The 20567-nt window shown below is 48.2% G+C and overlaps 5 protein-coding genes, 1 long non-coding RNA gene and 1 pseudogene across 12 annotated transcripts; 2 read left to right on the top strand and 5 right to left on the bottom strand.

The window, feature by feature from the left end:
- Positions 1–8: 8 nt before the first annotated feature.
- LOC147043645 (ribonuclease kappa-B-like) lies at positions 9–1469 on the bottom strand. Its single transcript, XM_085935661.1, has 3 exons — positions 1092–1469; positions 484–566; positions 9–353 (listed from the first exon to the last, which is right to left on the bottom strand). Exons 1-3 carry the CDS (start codon positions 1167–1169, stop codon positions 209–211), a joined length of 306 nt encoding a protein of 101 aa, XP_085791787.1. The 5' UTR covers positions 1170–1469; the 3' UTR covers positions 9–208.
- On the top strand, positions 943–4475 carry LOC147043644 (uncharacterized). 3 transcript variants are annotated; one of them, XR_015068649.1, is made up of 5 exons: positions 943–1668; positions 2589–2685; positions 2776–2899; positions 3441–3499; positions 3666–4475. It is a non-coding gene; the product is annotated as an uncharacterized LOC147043644 (long non-coding RNA). The 3 variants fall into 3 exon arrangements; XR_015068648.1 differs by having other exon boundaries at positions 1656–1776; XR_015068647.1 differs by lacking the exon at positions 943–1668 and adding an exon at positions 1785–2021.
- Positions 2063–4759, bottom strand: LOC147043643 (guanylyl cyclase-activating protein 1-like). The gene is made up of 5 exons (XM_085935657.1): positions 4635–4759; positions 4073–4274; positions 3806–3955; positions 3002–3089; positions 2063–2909 (listed from the first exon to the last, which is right to left on the bottom strand). Exons 1-5 carry the CDS (start codon positions 4664–4666, stop codon positions 2785–2787), a joined length of 597 nt encoding a protein of 198 aa, XP_085791783.1. The 5' UTR covers positions 4667–4759; the 3' UTR covers positions 2063–2784.
- Positions 4760–5556: 797 nt separating this feature from the next.
- Positions 5557–7672, bottom strand: LOC147043642 (capZ-interacting protein-like). Its single transcript, XM_085935650.1, has 6 exons — positions 7481–7672; positions 6743–6838; positions 6270–6338; positions 6139–6204; positions 5867–6082; positions 5557–5793 (listed from the first exon to the last, which is right to left on the bottom strand). The coding sequence occupies exons 1-6, from the start codon at positions 7508–7510 to the stop codon at positions 5557–5559; spliced, it is 714 nt and encodes a 237-aa protein (XP_085791776.1). The 5' UTR covers positions 7511–7672.
- Positions 7673–8728: 1056 nt separating this feature from the next.
- Positions 8729–11509, bottom strand: LOC147043641 (stromal interaction molecule 1-like; annotated as a pseudogene). Its single transcript, XR_015068640.1, has 8 exons — positions 11424–11509; positions 10640–10820; positions 10384–10571; positions 10231–10324; positions 9954–10166; positions 9679–9765; positions 9560–9602; positions 8729–9430 (listed from the first exon to the last, which is right to left on the bottom strand). The product of XR_015068640.1 is annotated as a stromal interaction molecule 1-like (transcript).
- LOC147043640 (rho-related GTP-binding protein RhoG-like) lies at positions 10856–16599 on the top strand. Of its 2 annotated transcripts, XM_085935659.1 has the most exons (7): positions 10856–11127; positions 11538–11763; positions 12803–12920; positions 12994–13055; positions 13201–13341; positions 15305–15475; positions 15540–16599. In XM_085935659.1, the coding sequence occupies exons 5-7, from the start codon at positions 13213–13215 to the stop codon at positions 15813–15815; spliced, it is 576 nt and encodes a 191-aa protein (XP_085791785.1). In that variant the 5' UTR covers positions 10856–11127; positions 11538–11763; positions 12803–12920; positions 12994–13055; positions 13201–13212; the 3' UTR covers positions 15816–16599. The 2 variants fall into 2 exon arrangements, with proteins under 2 accessions (XP_085791785.1, XP_085791786.1); XM_085935660.1 differs by lacking the exon at positions 12803–12920 and having other exon boundaries at positions 10857–11763.
- LOC147043639 (acyltransferase PGAP2-like) lies at positions 15961–20455 on the bottom strand. 3 transcript variants are annotated; one of them, XM_085935648.1, is made up of 9 exons: positions 19328–20455; positions 18717–18885; positions 18396–18645; positions 17970–18076; positions 17778–17886; positions 17529–17609; positions 17004–17057; positions 16748–16819; positions 16484–16655 (listed from the first exon to the last, which is right to left on the bottom strand). In XM_085935648.1, coding segments are annotated over exons 1-9 (873 nt in total). In that variant the 5' UTR covers positions 19330–20455; the 3' UTR covers positions 16484–16626. The 3 variants fall into 3 exon arrangements, with proteins under 3 accessions (XP_085791773.1, XP_085791774.1, XP_085791775.1); XM_085935647.1 differs by having other exon boundaries at positions 15961–16819; XM_085935649.1 differs by lacking the exon at positions 16484–16655 and having other exon boundaries at positions 16668–17609; positions 19328–20453.
- Between the last annotated feature and the right edge of the window lie 112 nt (positions 20456–20567).

Below are 20567 nucleotides of genomic sequence, written 5' to 3'. Positions count from 1 at the left end.
ATGCAAAATTCCATCCATGCGACTTTTATTTTGACATCCACACTTCCGATCAGAGGTTTCTACTAGCGGAGAGGAACACTCACCGACAAAGTGACAACAGAGCAGAGACGACAAGAATACGGAAATAAATTACACAGCTTGGTTCGTCTGCCTCAAGCAGACGGGCAGCGTCAGGTGCTGGCCCCGCCCCCTGCCCGGCTTCAACCTCTTAGGTCACCATGTACTCCTGCCGCTTGTTGAGTCGAATCTGGCACAGAGACACGGCGCCCACCGCCAAGTAGACGCCGGCGGCAATGAAGCAGTTGATGCCTACTTGGCTGTACAGACCGTAGATGTTCTGAGGAGGCTGTTTACTGCGGGGGGGGAGACAGAGGCAGTGATGTCACTTCCTATTGCCAGGCCTAACTGTTTTCCTACACATTGCGTCCGTCTAAACTGCAGACTTCTTTGTCAAAATAGAGGAGGATGGCAGGCGGCACTGACTCGTTGCGGATGTCCTCTTTGGTAAACGGGACATCCTCGATGAGCACGGCCGACTTGGCGCTGAAAAAGATTCCCAGCATGGCCTGAAACGGCAAACAGCACAGCCCAAAAAATTACCCAATACTGGCTTGACCTCCAGAAATGTGTGTTTTCATCACATCGCAATTTCAACTAAATGTTCCATTTGACTGCACCGTTATTTATCCCTCCGAGGAATTTGAGAGCAGATTCCAGTTTGCAATGCCCACAAGCTATTTGGAGAAATTACTCTATTGACAAAATAATGCCCTATTCGCATGTCATTCCGAACAAAACTTGTCAAGAAAAAGCACGACTTGGATGCTTTCACAATCATCCCCTATCAAGAAATGTTTGATTTGATGCCGATGCCTTTCTCAAACTAGCGCAGTCTTCTTTCTGCCACCTTCCATTTAGCAGAAGTCACGTGAAGACGAGGAAAGAGATCACGTGATCACATCACAGTACCAGCCCAACGCTTAGTCTACACTCTGGAGTCGAACGAATGGCACTAATGAAGAAGCGCCTGCGACAAAACAAATAGGAACCGAGAGAGGAGGATAAAGTTGCGAGCAGCTTTGTTTTCTCACCAACATGATGACGCCCCAGATGCTAATAACAATGCCGCACGCGGCCATCTTCGGGCCGCAGAAGAGCAGCGACGGCATCCTTCGCGCTCAACACTCGCACGACACGACGATTTTGTAGCCTTTCGACAAGAACAAAAGCGGCCGAGGAAGGCAGGACGACGGCCAGTCCGAGTCGACAGAGGCTTCGTGTCAGCTGATCTGCGGCCAGCAACTGCTTCTTTTTCCGTCGGTGGCGCATTACCGCCACCTGCTGGAAGCAAATTTGGCTCGCCCCCGGAAAATAAGCGTTTAGTCTTCATTTGTTTTGAATGTGTCATGTAATGTTGCCAATTCTGTGTTTTGCGCATACGTACGGTATAGTGTTGGCTCCTGAGTGAACGAATCTTTTCAGTGAACGAGAGTGAACGGAAGTGATTCGTTTTCTTTTCAGTTCATAGAACTTCAACCAGTAGATGTCAATAATGCGCATTGAAGCTGGTGCCACCTCGCCGTAAAATAAACGAAGAAGAAAATGACCTAACTTCCCGTTCACGAACGAGTCGTGGATTGCATTTCCCGTTTACCAACAAACGAATCAGTGAGTGATTTGCATTTCCGGTTCATCGCGAGAACGGATCAGTGAGGGAACGAATCCTGCCTTTCCGTGCATCAACTGATCAGAAAGTGTTGCGTCCCCGAGCGTGAAGTATGAAAACCAGAATGGAGATTTACGATTTACTTACCTGTCCATTTCCTGACTCCACGGGGGTCGGGGGCGTGCTGGAGCCTATCCCAGCCGTCATCGGGGGACACCCTGAACTGGTTGCCAACCAATCGCAGATCTTTCTGTCGCAGATCCACATTGTTCTCGACTCACGTTAGGGGCCACACGCAGTATGCACTCACACTAACTCAGCACGACTCTTCTCTCCTAACCCAAACTCATGTCAAGTAAGGCTTTAAAAATGACTGCGTAGTCGGGCTTTAATTTGAAAACTATGACTGTATAGAAATGCTTAAAAAATGACCACACATAAGGCTTTTATTTGAAAAACTAGAAAATGTGCATCCGGCATTTACACAAAAAGCGAGCAGTACTGTTGCTTGGGTTTCCTGAAAATGATTCAAAACAGACAGGAAGGAGCCTTGTTGGAAGGAGCTTTGAATGATCTCCGTTACAAGTCAGTGGGATGAAGCTTCTTTTAAGAAGATCACAGCAAAAGCGGCTGAGCTAGAGCAAACTCGCAACATGCATTGCACTAAATGTCATTTTTCATTTTAAATCCATTTAATTGTCAGAGCAAGATAAAATGCTTAGCCGCCCATCAGCAGAAATCAGCTAATGAATGACGCTTTGATGCATTATTGTTGACTTCAAGTACTTGTATGTTCACGTAATAAAGAGTTTCTACAGAAGTGTTAGGCACAATTTTCAATGCTAGGAGACAATCATATTCTGTGGAGTTGTCGGACATTTTGGTGTTGATTGTTTCAGTCTCTTCTCTTCTGATTTTACAGTAAACTTCAACTGGGAAGGAGAGACTTCAGCACAACTGTCGTGTAATCGAGGTGTCGGGAGCGAGTTTTTCTGTCCACCTGATCACCAGAGACGAGGGTTAGTTCATCCCAAACATGTCTCGGGGGCGGGGGCTTAACCTGTATTCTTTTTTTTCTTCACTGTTTTTGTCTTTGTTTTATCGGTCAGCTTGGCCCCTCACGGCCTTATGCCATCCACAATGATCATCAACACGGGTGTCAAGTCCATCAGGTTCTTCAGCATATCCATGATGTCTTCATGGTCTTTGGCACCCTCGATGAACTCCTCCAAGGTCAACTCACCTGCGTAGATGGATTAGTTTAGTATTTTCTGAACATTGCAGCCTAACAAACATCAAGGATCATTTTTCTTTCTTTTTTCTAGCATGCTTTACCTTCCCCCTTAACATCAATTCTCTCAAATATGAGCGTGACAATCTCCTCAGGGTCAATTTCTCTGTTTCGGGTTATATCCTGGATGGCCTGTAGGGGGAGACATAGTTAATGGTAGCCATCACAGTTTAGTTTTCTGGTTGCCACAAGCTGTCAGTCCAAGGTTTCACATGATCATCAAATGTTTTTCTGCTCATCTATAATATTTTTGGGTCTTGTGCAAATGTATAGGTTAACTCCTGAACAGAATTAGGTCAGGGTCAGTGGTCCCTGTTTCCGCTGCGTTGATCTGATTCCGCAGATTAGCATAGGTCACACTTCCCACTTAATCCGGTAGCCCTCACAAAGATTGGAATCAATGAGTCAGGAAGTAAAGTTCTTGCACAGGCTACTCTTGAATTCCCCACCTCCAAAATAAACAGAATGTATTTCTTTTGACAGCGTCCGGCAAACGGCAAACGGCACGAGCTGTGAGGTTTTCCTTGTTAAGGAACATCAAGGTAAAATATTGACGCAGTCACGACATTTTACTGATTCAACACCAAATCGGAATCAGTTCAGTCTGTTGGACAAAACCCCCCCCCCACATAATCTCCCAGTTTGAAGTTTGGTCTGAAACAAAAGTCAAGTTTTGGCCTCCCTCAGTGTGTTTGTTTTTTCCCGCAGATTGATTCCTGCTTGCATGACTCTGCAAAGGAAGAAGATGGCAAGTAAATCCACATCATGAGTTCAGTTTTTGCACCGTAACTGGTACTTTCTCCGGTGGGACTAATAAAGGATTCGCTCATCTCATCTAATCTAATTACCGAGAAGATAGTCTCCAACTCCTCCTTGTCAATTTTTCCATTGCCGTCCTGATCAAAGAGTTTGAAGTACCACTTGAGCTTCTGGTTGATTTCCCCCTTCAGCATCAGACTGATGGCAGCAATGTATTCCACAAAGTCGATGTAGCCGTCCTGCACGGAGAGAAAATGTGACAAGGGTCGGCCGCCGCCATCCTGCTTCTTCATCGCCTTTGCCACTTAATACACGGCCAGACTGGATGTGGCCAAGTTCGAACGGGATCGGCTCACCCCATCCATGTCGAAGGTGAAGAAGACCTGGTCCACGTAGCTGTTGGCGTTCTCGGTCATACCTTTCAGGCCCAGGATAGTCTTCAGCTCGAACAGCGTGATGAGACCCGACGGCGAATCCCGCATGAATTTGTTGTACCAATGGTGCATGTCCTCGGCCAGGATGTCCTCCAGGTTGGAGCCGTGATTGCCCATGGTCCGTCTGATACAAATCCAGTGACAACAACAAGGAGGAGAGTCTTTGTCTGAAAGAGTCTTGCGTCTGCGCCGGTTGAGCTAGATATTTCACGGGGTCTGCATTCAGAGCGACTAGCCGCGTGTCAAACTGCCGGACCGGGGCTCGATGAGCAAATCGCTTTCTGGAAGAAAACGATAAAGAGATGCCACCATGGCAGATGCTGGAATGGCCGCACATGAGCGATGGTGAACGCTCTAACCCTCTTAGGTCCTGGAGCGAGACTAAAGAAAGCTCATGAAATTAAACCTCTAATGGGATCAGGCCACCACGCCGCTGCGTCCTGATCCTTTACCTGCCCTGCTCCCACTTATATAATATACTCACCCAGGTCGGTCCGAGAAGTTTCCCACTGGCATCGGATGCAAGCTGAGTCACTTTTAGGTGAGCAAGCTGGAGAGGTACCATCCCAGAGAGCAAAGGTCACCAAGTCTGGTCCTCAAGGGCTCTTTCTTACCCAGCCTGTTTTAGGTGGAGCCCTACTTAAACACACCTGATTCAAATGAGTGGCAAGCTCGAGAAAAGCCTGATGATTTGAATCAAGTGTGTTGAATCGGGATGGATAGGGGCCCTGGAGGACCAGACTTGGTGACCCCCTGCTGTAGACTCTCTACCAGAAAGCCATCATCATATGACAAAGTACGCCTGAGACTAATAGACCGACCCCGCTGTTTCAATACTTTGAGCGGAGAGCGTTTCTCGCCCGTCTAGTTAACGCAAATGTCACGATTAGGCCGACAGAGAGGTTGAAGGCCTCATCCTCCCTTTGAAAGACATGATTAGTGAGCAAATATCCACTCTGGTAGACCTTTGACCTCACAAGTGAATGTTTACTTGTGTGTTTATTTGTAGGCACCGTGTTAGATCAGAGTGCATATGGCAATGAGATTAAACCCATGGGTGGCAAGGTTTCCCCTTTTGGTCCTTTCCTGAAATGCACCTGGGTGGGGGGGGGTTAAGGGCGACGCAACTGTGTGAAGGGTGCCAACTTGGGGGAAATCCTCTTGTCAGCTGAAGACGTTCAAGGACACGGCAATAGCGGAATGCCTGCCGCTGACGTCACTAAGTCGGGTGGCGGGTGATTCACGCTTTCTTTTGATGATGAATTATTCAAGTGGATGTTTTTGAACACAAATCTCTTGACAGAAGCAGGGACGAGGCTCAAAATGGAAACATTGCGATCAGTGTTCAAAGAGGAAAAGAGTTCAGTTGCGCGCGTTTGGAAAAGCTGTCCGTCGTCAACTCTGTCTCATTGCGTTTTTTCCCGGTTCTCCTCCTCTCTATCAACCTGCCTCTCACTGCCCTCCTTGGAACGATTCCCGTCGTCATGAGCAAAAACATCAGCCGCTCCCGGGGTCGTGTTACGGTTCGATTGGCTTTTGGCGGTGTCCAGCTCCTCTGTGGCCGCGCCCACTTCCTCTCCACTACCGGACCGCCCACGGCGGCGAGAAGGAGGGCGTCGCCTGATAGAGTGGCGCGCTCGGCTCTAAAGGACAATTGTGCAAAACCTATTCAATGACTTTGATTGACAAGGAGCGATGGAGAAAAATCCAGCCGACCTTGCCGACGTTCAAAAGGCATCCCTCTGCCGCCGCTGCGGGAGGGGCTTCAAATGACGCCGGTCCCTCCTCCTCATTGGCCAGAGGTGTAGAATCGGGGCCGGGAGACGTCGGCACGGACGAGGGGCTCCCTGTGATGAGCGGCGGCGGCGGCAGCCTGAAGCTAGGGCTCATGGGCAAAGGCAGCAGGGCAGCGGGGGAGAGAGCAAGGTTGGCCTGGGGGAGGAAGTGCCATGATGTCATAGCCACACAGAATGAGAGCGCAGACCCACCTGAAGCTTCTCAATCAGGGCAGAGTTCCTCTTGTCTTTGACAGGTGAAGTCACGCCCGAAGCTCTCTGACAAATGGAAACATTTGTTTGATAGTCACACGATTTTCACATGGAGCCTACACTTTAATCACCTCCTGCTCATCTTCATGGCTTTTGGGCAGTTGTAAAGAGCGAGGGGCTCGACGTCTGACCGCTGCTTCCTGACAGATGTTTCAAGTGTGAAAGTAGTTCTCAAACTTTTGACACAAAAAAAGACAACAACAAAAAACATACTCGCACACAAACTGCTCCGGGTGCTGCCAAATTCCCCTCAAGCGACTCGGCCCAAGTGTTTATTAAAAACAAGGAAAAAAAGTATCAAACAATACAATACTGGTCCTATATAAAATCTATATGCATACTTTATGTAATATTTGGAGAAAACATACACGACTTAATGGTCTAGTTACTCCACTCGAGTAAATTGAAAATTGCACTTTATAACAAACGCGTCTTTAAATTGAAACGCAATAGCACTTGAACGTGAAATACAACTAAACTCCTCCCAAAAACTCAAATTTGAAAAAGTACAACCAGGCTGGATGGCTGACAAACCCAAACTCACTGTCTCGCTGGCGATGGGAGGAGACGAAACTTTGAACCTTCCGGCAAGTTCAGCCACAGAGGGCCGCGAGGGCGGTGACGGCACTGACGCCGTGTCCTGAGGGACAATCAACCAAGTTGGAATCAGATTGACACATTTTGGACACACAGCTGTCAACGTGCGGTTGATACGTGTCAACTGCAGTCCAAGGTCTCTCTCACATTGCCAACCTTCAAGGGATAACGAAATTATCGCACAGCTTCATCTTCTATTTTTGTGGGGTCACATTGAGCAACGACATGATCGCATGGCATGCACTCAGTTTGTAATCAGACAGCAAAAGGGAAAAGTGAAAAAACCCTCAACCGGTCGACCATTTCCTCTTTCTACGTGAACGATTCCTGACGTCTAGTTTACAACTTTGAGGACTCAAAATGTACATGTTGACATTTTTTTGGAGAGGTTGCTGTTTTCTGATGCTTCCCTGGGTCCGATTTGAACAAATTCATTCTAATTTCACACAGCGCGCAAGTGTTTCCATAAAGCCACTTTAGCCGCACAGACGTCCCCTGGTGGCTGACAGCAGCGTTACAGCTAGAAAAGCAAGGAGTGTGAGTACAGCGCAGACTCGTTCGACGCTAACAATGTCAAAAGCCTTTTCTCACATACCGCAATGATTGTTGATTAGCTTTGTCTTTTCATTTTGAAGTTTGTAAGTCAAAGAGAATTGAAAATAATTGAAAGAGCTTAAGTCTGTACCTCCTTTTCTCGCCCGTGTCCTTCTTCCATTTTTTCTTGCCTTTGCAAAAACTGAAAGTTCAGCAGCCGATTCGCTCAATCACCGATTTGTACGCCGTCGTTATCGTCTGTTTTGGGGGAGATAGAGAGAGAGAGAAAGAGAGAGAGAGGGGGGGGGGGGGTGTTGAAACAAGGCGAAGAAAGCCGGTAAGAATAGAGCAACTACTTTTGTGGCATCTCGAGTGTGTCAAACACGAGGCGCGCGTCTCGTGTGGCGCTCACAGGAAGTTAGTCAGCTCCGCAGCCCGCTATTTCGTCACATTGCGCTGATTGAGTTCAGCTGAAATCTGCGATTGTGGCGATCATTGCGGGTCGACAAAGGAAACTAAAGGCCATGTCTACGATGGAAGCACTCGACGGTGCTTTTACGGTCACGACAAGGTGAAGTGCCAAGGCCGAAGCGCTTCACCAATTCAAATTCTTTGCACTCACTTGCAAAATAAAGCAGGCGTCTAAACAAAATGCCTGGCGGAACTTGATTCCCACACATTCTCATCCAAACAAAGCAGGCGCACGTAACAGAAGAATTTTACCTCCATCTCGCCGGCGGCGACGCACGCCTGCTCATATGTGGGTCGGCGATGTGCAAGACGGGCCGAACAGGCCGGTGGGGGGTTAAAAATAGAAAACTACTGATACGCGCTGGTCGGCCGCGGCTCATGTTCTGTCACATGTTGATCATTTGTCAGATTCATTCATGCATTCATCCCACAATTATCTTGACCCATTTCAGATAGGAAAGCGCTTATGCATCCAGTTAGCGGCAAAACTTTTGAGGATGACGCTCGATGTGTTGTGCAAATATGCCGCCATCTTCCATTCGAGTATGAAGCCCAAACATCTGGCAATGACTTAGTCTGAGCATGCTCGGAGAGACGGAACACAAGGGAAGTATTCAAGATGCGCTTGTTGTGAAGAGGAAGCCCGCAACTCCGAGCGATGTCTCCACCTCGAAAGGAAGTGGAGTCACCGAGCCGACGTCTTCTTTCGGTTCTCCTTTGTACTCCCTCGCTTCCGCCCTGAAAGGATCTGTCCCGCTTGCGTCGGCTAACCACCATTCTCAAAATGTGCTCAGCAGAACTAATCGTGTGACAGTAGCTTGTCTGTTTTTCACTCTATGTGCTGCTGGCTTGCATTGAACTTGAACGCGTTCGAACAGATTTATACTGATTGTGTAAATAATGTTACATATGAACTGATACACTGGTGTCTTGGTGGTCCTTGCACTCCCATTATTTATTAATACTGTGCACAGCATGTTAACCGACGTTTTAAAACACTGAAAAAAGCGGATAAGAGAGGAATGACTATTCTCAACAAGCTCTTTTCTTGACATAATGAATCCTTGAATCACTTGGGGTCATTCGGTCGACTTCACATCCGGCCTCTGCCATCCACGCGCGACCTGATTATGCTTTAACGAGCGTGTCCGTACCTCCGCGTGCTGCCTTCAGGTGTCATCACAAGAGTGACACAAGCAGAAAAGCAATTGCGTTGATGGCATGTATTCATTTTGGGTGAGCCGAAGGTCCAGCTTTGCCACCAACAGTTGCAGACGGTTTGGTTTCACTCATGTCATTTCTTCTTGAAGATTTTATCGAAGGCATTTCTGCGACGGCCACCCCCCGAAGCCTCGCCCCCGTCCTTGGCGGGCGGGGCTCCACCTGAGAGCTGCGCAAACACCCGAGAAGAGGACGGGTCTGTTGGCAGTGTCGGCCGTGATGCACAGCCAGTGCGTGGAGTGGGAGAAGGCAGGGATGGCGGCGGGGACGGTCCTTAGCTCCCCGAGGCTTGACCTTTTCTCCAGGCCTCCTCCCAGACAAGAAAAGTGTCTTGGAGCCACGCGGGTCTCGGGATTCGCCGCCAGCGTGCGGAAGGGGCGACTCCGAGTCAGAGCAATCCACAATGCCCCTGTGGGAGAAGAAGGTATACGCTCGGTATCACTGACACTTCCACATGGATTTCTGCGGCCCCCCCTGCTGGGGCTGCCGACTGGGCCGCGCCCTTCCTGCCGATGAGTGACACTTCCCCGCAACCGACCTCTGAGAGCTGAACATCGTGGCCGAGTCTCCCATCCTCTGAGCTGGCAAATACAAGAGCAGCGAATCATTGATGTCTTGCTCACAAAAAGGAGAAAAAGTCAAAAGAAAGGGGCCAACCGGAGAGCTTCCATGGCAACGGGTTGTCTGCAAAACCGCTCAGTGGCCAGACGTCGCTCGCTCGTCGGTCCATCTGCCGTGCCGCATCTGTATGAAGGGAGCCGATCGGAAGCAAAGCGGGGCACCTCAACAGTTTTCAACGCACACTAGCTTGGACTTAATTGTTGCTAGTTGTGACAAAAACGGATCATTTTAAAAAAGGCCAATATTGACCCATTAAAGAGCTCCGAAACGTTCTGAAATCAATTGCCGGCAAAAGTGAAAACGCAACTCACATTTCAGCGTGCCGGATGACAGGATGTCCTCATCCATATCGTCCAGATCATCGGACAGGACTCCTCCTGTGCTGTGGCGTCGCACGGGTCCAAATGAAGGGCTTCCTAGGCCCGGGTTGGTAACCAGGCAGAAACCCGTCAGTGAGTGACTCAATGTTTTGCCAGCGCCGCAGCTTCTCTCGCAGTGCACCAGTCACATCGGCCAGGGCCTGTCTACGGGACCCACATTTGGACGGATGCTTCCCGTTACTGGGCGGAAAGATTGGGGGCCACTAACTTGGCAGAGAGGATCTTGTGGTCCACGTCGTCTAATGAGGAGCTGTGAGCCAGGTTCCAAAAAGCGAACTCCTTTTCTTCTTGATCTTCTCGGCCTGCAACAGTGGCAGGCAGTTGGCCCACTTCTCGATTGAGCGCTCGAGTGCTCACTCACCCCCTCTCTGGCTTGCAGTAGCTGCCTCTCGGCACTTTGCTTCTTGACGTTGTAGTACTGAACTTCGATCTCGTGCGTCAGCTGCAGCCACGTCTGCAGGGTGTCCGGCGGTGACCAGCGGTGACCAGCGGTGACCAGTAAGCCCGCGACTCCAGCTCCCTCTCAGCCTTTTTCAGCGCCTTCCTCACCTGCGGGGCGCAGGTCTTGGCAAGTTACGTTTTGTTAAGACAGCCGCGGCCCGCTAGCTCTCCTCAACCTGCTCCAGCTCTCGCTCGGCGTATTTCTGGCGACTCATTTCATTCTCGGTGCCCTTGCGAAGCTGGCGAAGCTGGCGAAGCTCGCGAAGCCGGCAGGCTTCCCGCTTGGCTGCGTCAATCTCATTTCTCAGTTCCTCCTCCACCCGAACACAGCGCTGATCCTCCTGGGCCTTTTGCAGCCTCACAAAAACAATGGAGGCGATCGTTCATCAGGTTCATCCGCATCCGCATCCGCATTAGAAGATGAAATGCATGCACGTGTATATAGACACACATGCACAGCAGGTGGTGCTGTGACCTCATTCGAACTGTGTGAGAACCAGCCACGCACCAGAGAGGGAATCGTGTCACTGGCATTTGACCAACAAATGACTGACACGGGATCAGCTGAGCAGCTGAATACGCCATTGAAACGGAACAACTACAAGTCTGGAGCATTCATCCCATTGTGCGTGAGTGTGCGTGCGAGCATGGGACAGACTCGAAAGTAAGCTCTCCGTCTCCCTTTGTCCATAAAAGGAGTTGAAACAGGAATCTTTTGCACTGCTTATCTCCACACACATCATTCAAATTCAAGTCGGTAGTTGAGGTTTGCCCCCTAACGGTCAAAGACAGAAGCCGCAGAGAGAAACCAACTGCAAGTACCGGTCAAATAAATAAATGAGATGAAACTTAGAAACAAATATTTGGACAGAAATATAAACCTGACACATGAAACCTGCATTTTAGTTCATCTTAGTAAATGCATACGCACATGTATTGAGATTCATCTGAGAACCTTACCAACATAGTCCAATGATTTGCGTGTTACACAGGCGCCCTCTAGTGACACACCAAATAATTAGTAGCTGAGTAAAGTCCAGTTGCATTTCTTCCAAACTGTTTTCAAACACTAAGTGACAACGGACTCGAGTCCCAAAGTGGGCTGCTCAAACTCTTCACCAAAGACAAGAATAGCAGTCCACACACGCACACAACACGGAGCGAGCGGACAACAGTGAACTTCCTCTTCTTGCTGCCTCTGCTGCTGCTTTCACGCTCCACCCGTCCACACTCACGCAACCATCCGAGCGAGTCGGAGTGAGCGGAAAGAGCGGCTCTAATCGGACAGGACTTCGGACGGGTGAGAAGCCTTTTCATTCTGTGTGTGTGTGTGTGTGTGTGTGTGTGTGTGTGTGTGTGTGTGTGTGTGTGTGTGTGTGTGTGTGTGTGTGTGTGTGTGTGTGTGTGTGTGTGTGTGTGTGTGTGTGCCTCTCATGTCATGACATTGACAGCAGAGGCAAACGTTAACTTGACAGAGAGTTTGAGATGATCCTTAGGCAGCTCGACTAAAATCAAGATAGATGATCATGACACAATATTGCGCACTTGGTCGTTCGCCCTGGCCACACAAGAGAAATGAGGAACATGTCAAATAGATTCAAGTGCGATTTCGCCGAAAAAAATATATATTCTCAATTCCAGTCTCATAGAAACATTCACGCAAGTTTATATGGCACTTTCATCTCGCAGTTGTATCATTTACATTGAACACTATTATGTTGATCCATGAAATGTTTTGATGGTAGCCTTGATTTTGCGAAAACACACTGTAATCTGTCATCTTTGGCAGACACACGGATTTCGGTTGGAATGTGAAATCGATAGAAAAGCACGTGAAAGAAGCGTTGAGACTATTGTCGTCCATTTCTAGCGCGGTTATACGACATAGAATTCATACCAAAGAAAATTCCGACGCGTGACTTATTTGCGAACTTGCTCATCGGTCACTTAGAGCTACTGCACTTGACTGATATTCGCCCTTCTTTCTCTCAAATTCACAATACTTCCTCTTTCCTCTGTTTTGCCGCCATGTTTTATACAAATTGTTGCGGAAACGTTTTTGCGCTGCAGGGGCCATTTCAGTCATTCCAAACGTGCGGTCTTGGTTTCAACACGAGAGTGCCACAAGTTTTTTTTGCTTCATAAAAGCTTCCCTTTTTGGGGGGGTTTAACGTTTGGTTTCAACATGACATTTCGACACCTTTCTTCCACTGTCCGCTGGGCGTCCATAGGTCGATGTGCGCGCCCTGCAATCGGCTGGCCACCAGTGACGAGGGCGGGCTCACATCCCTGGAGTCTGGGCTGAACCGTATTCTCATACTTTGTATTTCATTCTTTAGCGCCGCGTTCACTGGAATAACATGATCCACTTTTTCTGCACGGCAACTATGCGGAGAACCAAGCGCGAGGATCTCGATACTATTTCCAACTAACATGTCGGGTTACTTGTATCTCAAGGTACCACTGTATTAGCTTTATTGCATCCTGACTTTTTTTCCATTGACTGACAGACAAACTCGTCTTTTCTCAGGAGCGAGACGATGGGACACAATGAGTCTTTGAACAATTAATTGAATCCAAACGGGCTGAAAGGTAAAGTACGTCTTAAGGGTCTAAATTTAAAGTTAACTTGTATTTCTCGACTTTTGGAGCTAGGGCCTCCATTCATCTGGTTTTGAATGTGGCTTTCTATACAATAGAAAACCAAACCGGAGTGGGGCTCCTGTATGTGTTGCAGATTGGTGCGATCATGCAGACAGTCAAGTGCGTGGTGGTGGGCGACGGCGCTGTGGGGAAGACCTGCCTCCTCATCTCCTACACCACTGGAGCCTTTCCCAAAGAGTACATCCCCACCGTTTTTGACAACTACAGCAGCCAGGTGCTTAAATGTCACGGATGGATAGAAATGTCTCGCTAGGATCCCGGCGGCTTCACAGCACTCTCGGCTCAAGCTGAATACCAAAGCAAACGTAAAAAAGAGAATGATACGTTATGTTTGAAAAACGTTGCCTCAAGGAATGCTTAACAAGGAAAACGCCATTCACGTGCTAAGTGTTAGCATTGAGAGTCACCGTTTGAAAACTATTTAGGCGCCGAATTGTTCAGCACAAACACTGGAGCAAGATGTATTGGCCCGAATATAAGACCACCCCCTCTTTTTCAAGACTCAAGTTTGAAAAAAGACTTTTGGAACACCAAATCAAATTTTGATACAGAAAACAATTACAGTACATCTAAAACAAATGATATCAACAATATATTCCAGAGAAAAAGCATGTTATTTTGACTCATTCAAATCATGCCAAAACGGTCTATTACATCTTAATATCTGAACATTTAAATATGTAAACTAAAGTGCAATCACATTTGTAAAGGAATGGCTTCTGGTTTTTCCATTTTCTGTTATCTCTTCTCTTATTTTCTTACCGCCATTTTTTATTTTTCTTCTTAGTGCTACCGCTATTTTTATTTGGATTCTTCATGACAACTTTGGGTTAAGATCAGCATTCGCTTTAAAGATATCTGGTCATCTAGTGTTGTGAATGGGTATAATGTCTAGACCCCGAATGTAAGACGACCCCCACTTTTTCAGTCTTATTTCAATGCAAAAAAACACCGTCTTATATTCTGGCCAATACGCTTCTTACATCCCGTTGAGTTCTAATAAAGAGCAATATTAATTTCCTGCACGTTTTTTCACCTTCATCTTCTTCCGCTTATCCGGGGTCGGGTCGCGGGGGCAGCAGCTTTAGGAGGGACTCCCAGACCTCCCTCTCCCCAGCCACTTCCTCCAGCTCATCCCGGGGGATCCCAAGGCGTTCCCAGGCCAGCCGAGAGACGCGTCCTGGGTCGTCCCCGGGGTCTCCTACCGGTGGGACATGCCCGGAACACCTCCCCGGGGAGGCGTCCAGGAGGCATCCTGATGAGATGCCCGAGCCACCTCATCTGGCTCCTCTCAACGTGGAGGAGCAGCGGCTCTACTCCGAGTCTCTCCCGGATGACCGAGCTTCTCACCCTATCTCTAAGGGAGAGCCCGGACATCCTGCGGAGGAAACTCATTTCAGCCGCTTGTATCCTGGACCTCGTTCTTTCGGTCACGACCCATAGCTCGTGACCATAGGTGAGGGTAGGAGCGTAGATCGACCGGTAAATCTCTGAGAGCTTTGCCATTTGGCTCAGCTCTCTCTTCACCACGACGGACTGGTACAGAGTCCGCATTACTGCCGACGCTGCAGCGATCCGCCTGTCGATCTCACGCTCCATCCTGCCCTCACTCGTGAACAAGACCCCAAGATACTTGAACTCCTCCACTTGGGGCAGGATCTCATCCCCGATCCGGAGAGGGCATTTCACCCTTTTCCGACCGAGGACCGTGGACTCGGATTTGGAGGTGCTGACCCTCATCCCGACCGCTTCACACTCACGGACTGAAGAAGCCAACAGCACCACGTCATCTGCAAAAAGCAGTGACGCGATGCTGAGGTCCCCAAACCGGACCCCCTCAACGCCTCGGCTGCGCCTAGAAATTCTGTCCAGGGCAGCCTTGGCGGAGTCCAACCCTCACTGGGAACGAATCCGACTTACTGCCGGAAATGCGGACCAAACTCTGGCATCGGTGATACAGGGACCGAACCGCCCTTGTCAGTTGGCTCGGCACCCCGTACTCCCGAAGCACCCTCCAGAGGGACACGGTCGAACGCCTTCTCCAAGTCCACAAAGCACATGTGGACTGGTTGGGCGAACTCCCACGCACCCTCGAGGATCCTGCCGAGGGTTTTTTTTCTGAAACAAATTAAACTTAAAACACCACTGTACTCACTGTGTGCTGGCGGTGCATTCAGGTTACAGTGGACGACAGGATCATCAGTCTGAACCTGTGGGACACGGCGGGCCAGGAGGAGTACGACCGTCTGAGGACATTGTCTTACCCGCAGACCAACGTCTTCATCATTTGCTTCTCCATCTCAAGCCCAGCCTCCTACGAGAACGTCAAACACAAATGGCACCCCGAGGTAAAGAGTCCCATCCGTCATGATTGAAAGCTCTTGCTCTTACCTCGTCTCGCCCTTTCCTCAGGTGTCACACCACTGTCCTGGGGTGCCCGTCCTCCTGGTGGGCACCAAGAGCGACCTCCGAAACGACGCCAACACCCAGAGGAAGCTGAAGGAGCAGGATCAGGCACCCGTCACTCATCACCAGGGCGTCACGCTGGCTCGCCAGATCCAAGCCGTGCGTTACCTGGAGTGCTCCGCCCTCAACCAGGAAGGCATCAAGGACGTGTTCGCTGAGGCAGTCAGGGCCTTCCTCAACCCGGAGCCTGCCGTCACCAAGAAGCTTTGTGTGCTGCTCTGAGAACAAAGCCAAAAAAGAAAAAACAGGGCTCAGTCAAGCTTGAGAGTTGATTTGACTTTTTAAAAATGGAATATATATATATTTTTTTTTAAATGGGGATCTTACTCACCTCAAGTGATGAGATCACAACTGTCTAAAAGCGGCTTTTTGATTCGAAGTTCCAGGTGGGGAGGTTGAAAATAAATTTACAACAGTAAAGCCCCCGTTGAAAAAATGGCGAGAAAAAAATCCACCACGATGAGGGTGAAAAATGTGAAGAAAATGTCATCAAAGTCTAAATGAAGTTTAAATGAAATGCCACATCGAATAGAATCTCACGGGTTGGGAAAAAATCAGAAGAGGCCGTCGAAGAGTGGAGATGCCGTGAATTTTCCTACGTCCTCAGAGGCGGGGCAGCCAGCGCTTCCTCTTCCCCACTGCAGACTCTTTCTTCGTCTTGCTCGCAAGACGTCGTTAGCGGAAGCTACGACCTGCCATACTAATCAGGCCGAGAATGCCCCTGATAATAAATATTGATTTGTTCGTCATGCAGGGTCTCCATCCCTCTTTAAGGTTCACAATAAATCCCAAAAGCAATTGCTCAGCCGTGTGAAATGAGTAAAAGCTGTTTGAGAACGGCCCTTTCCAAAGTGTCAGAGTCAGTACATGTAAAATATTCAACTGACTGCTACAAATGGGGAAGACAACTGCAAACTTGAAAAGCATGATTTTTTTTTTTTTTTTTACTGATATGGGAATATCGTTTTCATCAAAACATACAAATAAAAAAACTTCTTTCAATACGGTGTACCTCTCTGGCCTGCCGCTACCTTCAAAACTTTGCCTGCTCTTCTCTTCTCCCTTCACGACACAAGCATCCATGAAATGGAATGTGGACATCATATGCCATTCTGTTTGGACAGATTTACAAACAAGCGCTGCCCTTTTCTCACCTGCCTCTTTCCAGGTCTTGCACCCTGTGTGTCCCTCGTCTCTCCATCCTGCTCTCTCCGTGGAACTATCTCCTTTAACAAGTATTTCAATGTTTCATAAGAAAGTCGTTAAAAACCTTCAAAAGAAGACATCAAACAAACGAGGCCTCCAAACGTCCTACACTAGAAGCTGCCCGTCCATGTGTGGTGGGCCGAAGCAGATTTTAAAGGTTCAATATATGTTCTCGCTTGTCCATGGTCTCCTGATTGTTCTCACCTGTTTCTTCTTGCCTTTTCTCGTTTTCCTCTCTCTCTATCCGCATTTTGCCCTCTGAGCCAATACAAAGCCATGGAGAGTCAACAACAACAACAACAACAAGAAGACAACAAAGAAGCAAAGTCATTATTGTGTCCTCATTGGTGCGAGGAGGAGTTAACACCACATTTAGCTTGAGTTGTTGCTGCAATGAAAAGCATCTTGACAGCATGAACACAGACCGCGTATAAAATACATCCGAATTTGGCATGAAATACTTCATAGCGTCATTTTATATGGTATCAGATTCACTGGGCAACATCCTTAATTTTCAATTGGCTAGGGCTAGCTATTAGCGCCTAAGCTCAACCGCACTGTCACTGCGAATGCCGCCTTGGCTGATTGTAAGTCAAAATTGTTGCTATACGTGTCAACTAAACTAAAGACTTGCGATAATGTTTTTGGGTGTGCAGTCGTAAAGTGGGTCCCGTAGTTGTCAGTATCGTTTGTCTTCGGGCAGCACGGTCACCATTACAGATTCTTTACCAAAGTCCAAGATCGATGTAGTGTGGAAGGCCATGTTGGAGAACACCACCAGGTACTCGAAGAGAGCAAACAGCGTGTAGACTGGGGACAGCAGAGGACGCGGCGTCACACAACGCCAAGTTGTCACAATCGCTCGCTTTCTGCCGCACTAGGCTTTGAAAAGTGACGTTTGCCAATATTGCGCAACAGCACCGTCAAACATACAGGTTTGGCCCACGTCTTGAAAAGCCACGGCGTGGTTAGGCTCACCTCCGGCCTCGCAGTGCTTGTTGTGCCGTCTGAAGAAGTAGGCGGCAGCCACACAGCAGCCCAAGTTGCAGAGGAGAAGGCGCACCTTCCACCTGTATGAAATCATCTCCTGGCACAGAAACAACTAGTTGACTCATCACCAAAGCATGGAAGAAGGCTGCCCGCCGCTTCCCCTTATTGAGGAAAACCTACCTGTTTGTTCATGCAGTGACTCTTGATCACGTACCACAACCTGCACGAGATCAGCATGTAGAGTTGTGAGCTCACAATGAACGTAAGGAAGCCCCCTTTGTGAACAGCTGCAGAGAGAAAATCCAGATATAATGCACACAAATTGTGTGTGTGTGTGGTGGTGGTGGTGGTGGTGGGGGGGGGGGTCTCATCAGGAATTCGCCAGTCCCGAAGAGGTCAGAAAAGTCGTGACAAAAGCTGCGCTTTTCGATCCTGCTCCGAGGCTGTAAGCGGAAGAAGTGCATAACACTGGGGATGCACTTTGAATAACAGGAGTTAAAAACAAAACAAAAAATCATCCTGTTAATTTAACGAGCACCTTCAGGCCTTTTCGCGCTGAACTTGAGCCACTTATCGTGCTGGTGTGCTAAAAGGTATTTTGCTCACTGTAGATCTCTGTGGACGCCACATAGGTGAGCAGCAGCAGGGCACAGTTTTCAGTCAGGTTGCATGCCAGCGCCAGCCAGCTCAGGAGCAGCTCTGGAAACTTGTTGGCAAAACGGCCGCGGTAGAAATTGAAATAGGTGGCGGCCAACAGGAACCGCGGCGCTGAATGCATTCCGATGCAGAAGCGCCAGATGTAGAGCTCCGGCACGCGACTGATGGCGGCGCTGATCGATGGGAGGTAGTTGGACACCTGAAACGACTCAATAGTTTGGGAAAACTCAGTACACAATGGGACCGGCGGTAGCTTTGGTGGAGACTTACGTGACAATGTGTGTAGTTGGCATCTTCAAAGTGGTATATGATAGAAATGAAGAGGGACACAATGAGGCCCGTCACAGGGAGAAGAAGCATCCCTGTGACAAAGATGGTAAAGGGAAGCTGGAAGAGGGGGCGATCCCGGTCCAGGTTGCTGTATGGTAGGTGAAGCATCCTGGATAGCGGAAAAAGACAGAAAGCGGCTCACAGCGTTTTATGGGCACTCTCACACTGAGTTCAGGCTCTGCTCTTGCACCGAAAGTCAGCATAAAAAGGGCACAGTGCATATTCTTTTGTTGTCTTCTGACCACCACGTCCCTCTCATATCGCCAACATGCATTTTCTTTAGTGTGTTCTTTTTAACGAACGTCATATGATTACACTGCCTTCAAATGTAATTTTTTACATTGAAAAAGCATTAAGTGAAGTCGACAAGGCCACAAGAGCAAATTGTTAAATTACATCCATGTTCGTCGTTCTTTACATGGCTAATCCGCTCATCTGTACAATGAACTACAACAATTTGGTCATCGTGTGACATAATGCAGCTTTCCGTGACGTTACTAGCTGTGCCCCCGCATCACTACAGACTGTAAAAACAAAACAAACACACACACATTGAAATGTCAAACCTTTACTGCTCTCCTGGCTTGTTTTCTCAGGTCATTCCACCGCCTTTAGCTCCCGACCGAAAGCCCTGTTAGCTCTGGTTAGCTCTGCAGCTAACGTGGCTTCGAAGAAGAGCTATCTGCTATACGAAATGTGGTCGTAACTTCCAGTTTAAAATAGCATTAACTACATTTTTGGACGCCTCCTCAGCTGCTGTGGCTACTTGACGATCAATGAATAGTTCAACGCTATTCCGCTACCGGGTGGTGAAAACTACGATTCCAAACAGTGTCGCAAAGAATCAATTCCGGTTTGAAGAAGTAATAAAAGCAAAGTAACGGAAGTACTTAACTCCTTTCACAATAAAGTCAAAAGTCAAAGTCCGCTTGATTGTCAATTTCTTCACATGCCAGGCACACAAAGAGATGGAAATGACGTTTCCCACCGTCCCACGGTGACTAGACACAGTACACGACACTCACATCAAATAGCACAAAGAGTAAAAACCAACAGACAAGAGCAACGAATAAGTAAGAAGCAAATAACCCAAATAAATAAACAATAAATCAATAAACAGACAAATAAGAGCAGCAAAATGGAGCAAGCGCGCTAATAGCAGACAGCCAGATCATAGCGCAAAAGAACAGAGGGGAGGGAATTCAGGATCCGGACAGCTTGGAGCACACCGTAACTATTAAATGTTACAAAACATACAACAATAGATGCATGACATTGCACGGAAAACAGCTTTTGAAAAAAAGGAAGTCAATTAGAGCCGCTGTTAGCAAGACCTAAAATTTCAAACAACTTTGTTTCCAGGTTCCATGACCACCTTTCTAAAATCTTGCATTCCCCCCAAAAAAGCATCCGTAGTCGTCGTTGTCATTTAGTTCATCACATCAAAATACCTCTGAGTTATTCAAGAAAGAAAAGTGAAAAGGGGATGTTTGACACGAATAATGGACTAGTTTGTACATGTCTCACATCGCCACACAATTGACCATTGGTTGTCAGTGTCTGTGTGAGAGAGAGCGGAAAAAAAAGTCCTTTTGTATGCCTGATTTCCATCCATCCTTCCATCTATCCATCCATCCATCCATCCATCCATCCATCCATCCATCCATCCATCCATCCATCCATCCATCCATCCATCCATCCATCCATCCATCCATCCATCCATCCATCCATCCATCCATCCAACTTCTTCCACTTATCCGGGGTCGGGTCGCGGGGGCAGCAGCTTTAGGA

Source organism: Syngnathus leptorhynchus, chromosome 17, assembly GCF_054491065.1.
Source record: "Syngnathus leptorhynchus isolate UIUO chromosome 17, UIUO_Slep, whole genome shotgun sequence".
Classification (NCBI taxonomy): domain Eukaryota; kingdom Metazoa; phylum Chordata; class Actinopteri; order Syngnathiformes; family Syngnathidae; genus Syngnathus; species Syngnathus leptorhynchus.
Note: the sequence above shows the minus strand (reverse complement) of the source record. Positions and strands in the feature narration are given on the sequence as shown.

Excerpts from the sequence above, each read along its gene's own strand:
- LOC147043645 (XM_085935661.1), bottom strand. The coding sequence starts at position 1,169 with ATGCCGTCGCTGCTCTTCTGCGGCCCGAAGATGGCCGCGTGCGGCATT. Across the intron at positions 567-1,091 it reads TCTGGGGCGTCATCATGTTG|GCCATGCTGGGAATCTTTTT; the intron begins GTGAGAAAACAA and ends TTGCCGTTTCAG. Across the intron at positions 354-483 it reads AAAGAGGACATCCGCAACGA|TAAACAGCCTCCTCAGAACA; the intron begins GTCAGTGCCGCC and ends CCCCCCCCGCAG.
- LOC147043643 (XM_085935657.1), bottom strand. The coding sequence starts at position 4,666 with ATGCCAGTGGGAAACTTCTCGGACCGACCTGG. Across the intron at positions 4,275-4,634 it reads AACTTCTCGGACCGACCTGG|ACGGACCATGGGCAATCACG; the intron begins GTGAGTATATTA and ends GATTTGTATCAG. Across the intron at positions 2,910-3,001 it reads AATTGATGTTAAGGGGGAAG|GTGAGTTGACCTTGGAGGAG; the intron begins GTAAAGCATGCT and ends CCATCTACGCAG.
- LOC147043642 (XM_085935650.1), bottom strand. The coding sequence starts at position 7,510 with ATGGAAGAAGGACACGGGCGAGAAAAGGAG. Across the intron at positions 6,839-7,480 it reads GACACGGGCGAGAAAAGGAG|GACACGGCGTCAGTGCCGTC; the intron begins GTACAGACTTAA and ends ATTGTCCCTCAG. Across the intron at positions 6,339-6,742 it reads CTCCCATCGCCAGCGAGACA|GAAGCAGCGGTCAGACGTCG; the intron begins GTGAGTTTGGGT and ends AACATCTGTCAG.
- LOC147043640 (XM_085935659.1), top strand. The coding sequence starts at position 13,213 with ATGCAGACAGTCAAGTGCGTGGTGGTGGGCGACGGCGCTGTGGGGAAG. Across the intron at positions 13,342-15,304 it reads TTGACAACTACAGCAGCCAG|GTTACAGTGGACGACAGGAT; the intron begins GTGCTTAAATGT and ends CGGTGCATTCAG. Across the intron at positions 15,476-15,539 it reads AACACAAATGGCACCCCGAG|GTGTCACACCACTGTCCTGG; the intron begins GTAAAGAGTCCC and ends CCCTTTCCTCAG.
- LOC147043639 (XM_085935647.1), bottom strand. Across the intron at positions 17,887-17,969 it reads GTCACTGCATGAACAAACAG|GAGATGATTTCATACAGGTG; the intron begins GTAGGTTTTCCT and ends TTTCTGTGCCAG. Across the intron at positions 17,610-17,777 it reads CAAGCACTGCGAGGCCGGAG|TCTACACGCTGTTTGCTCTC; the intron begins GTGAGCCTAACC and ends TGCTGTCCCCAG.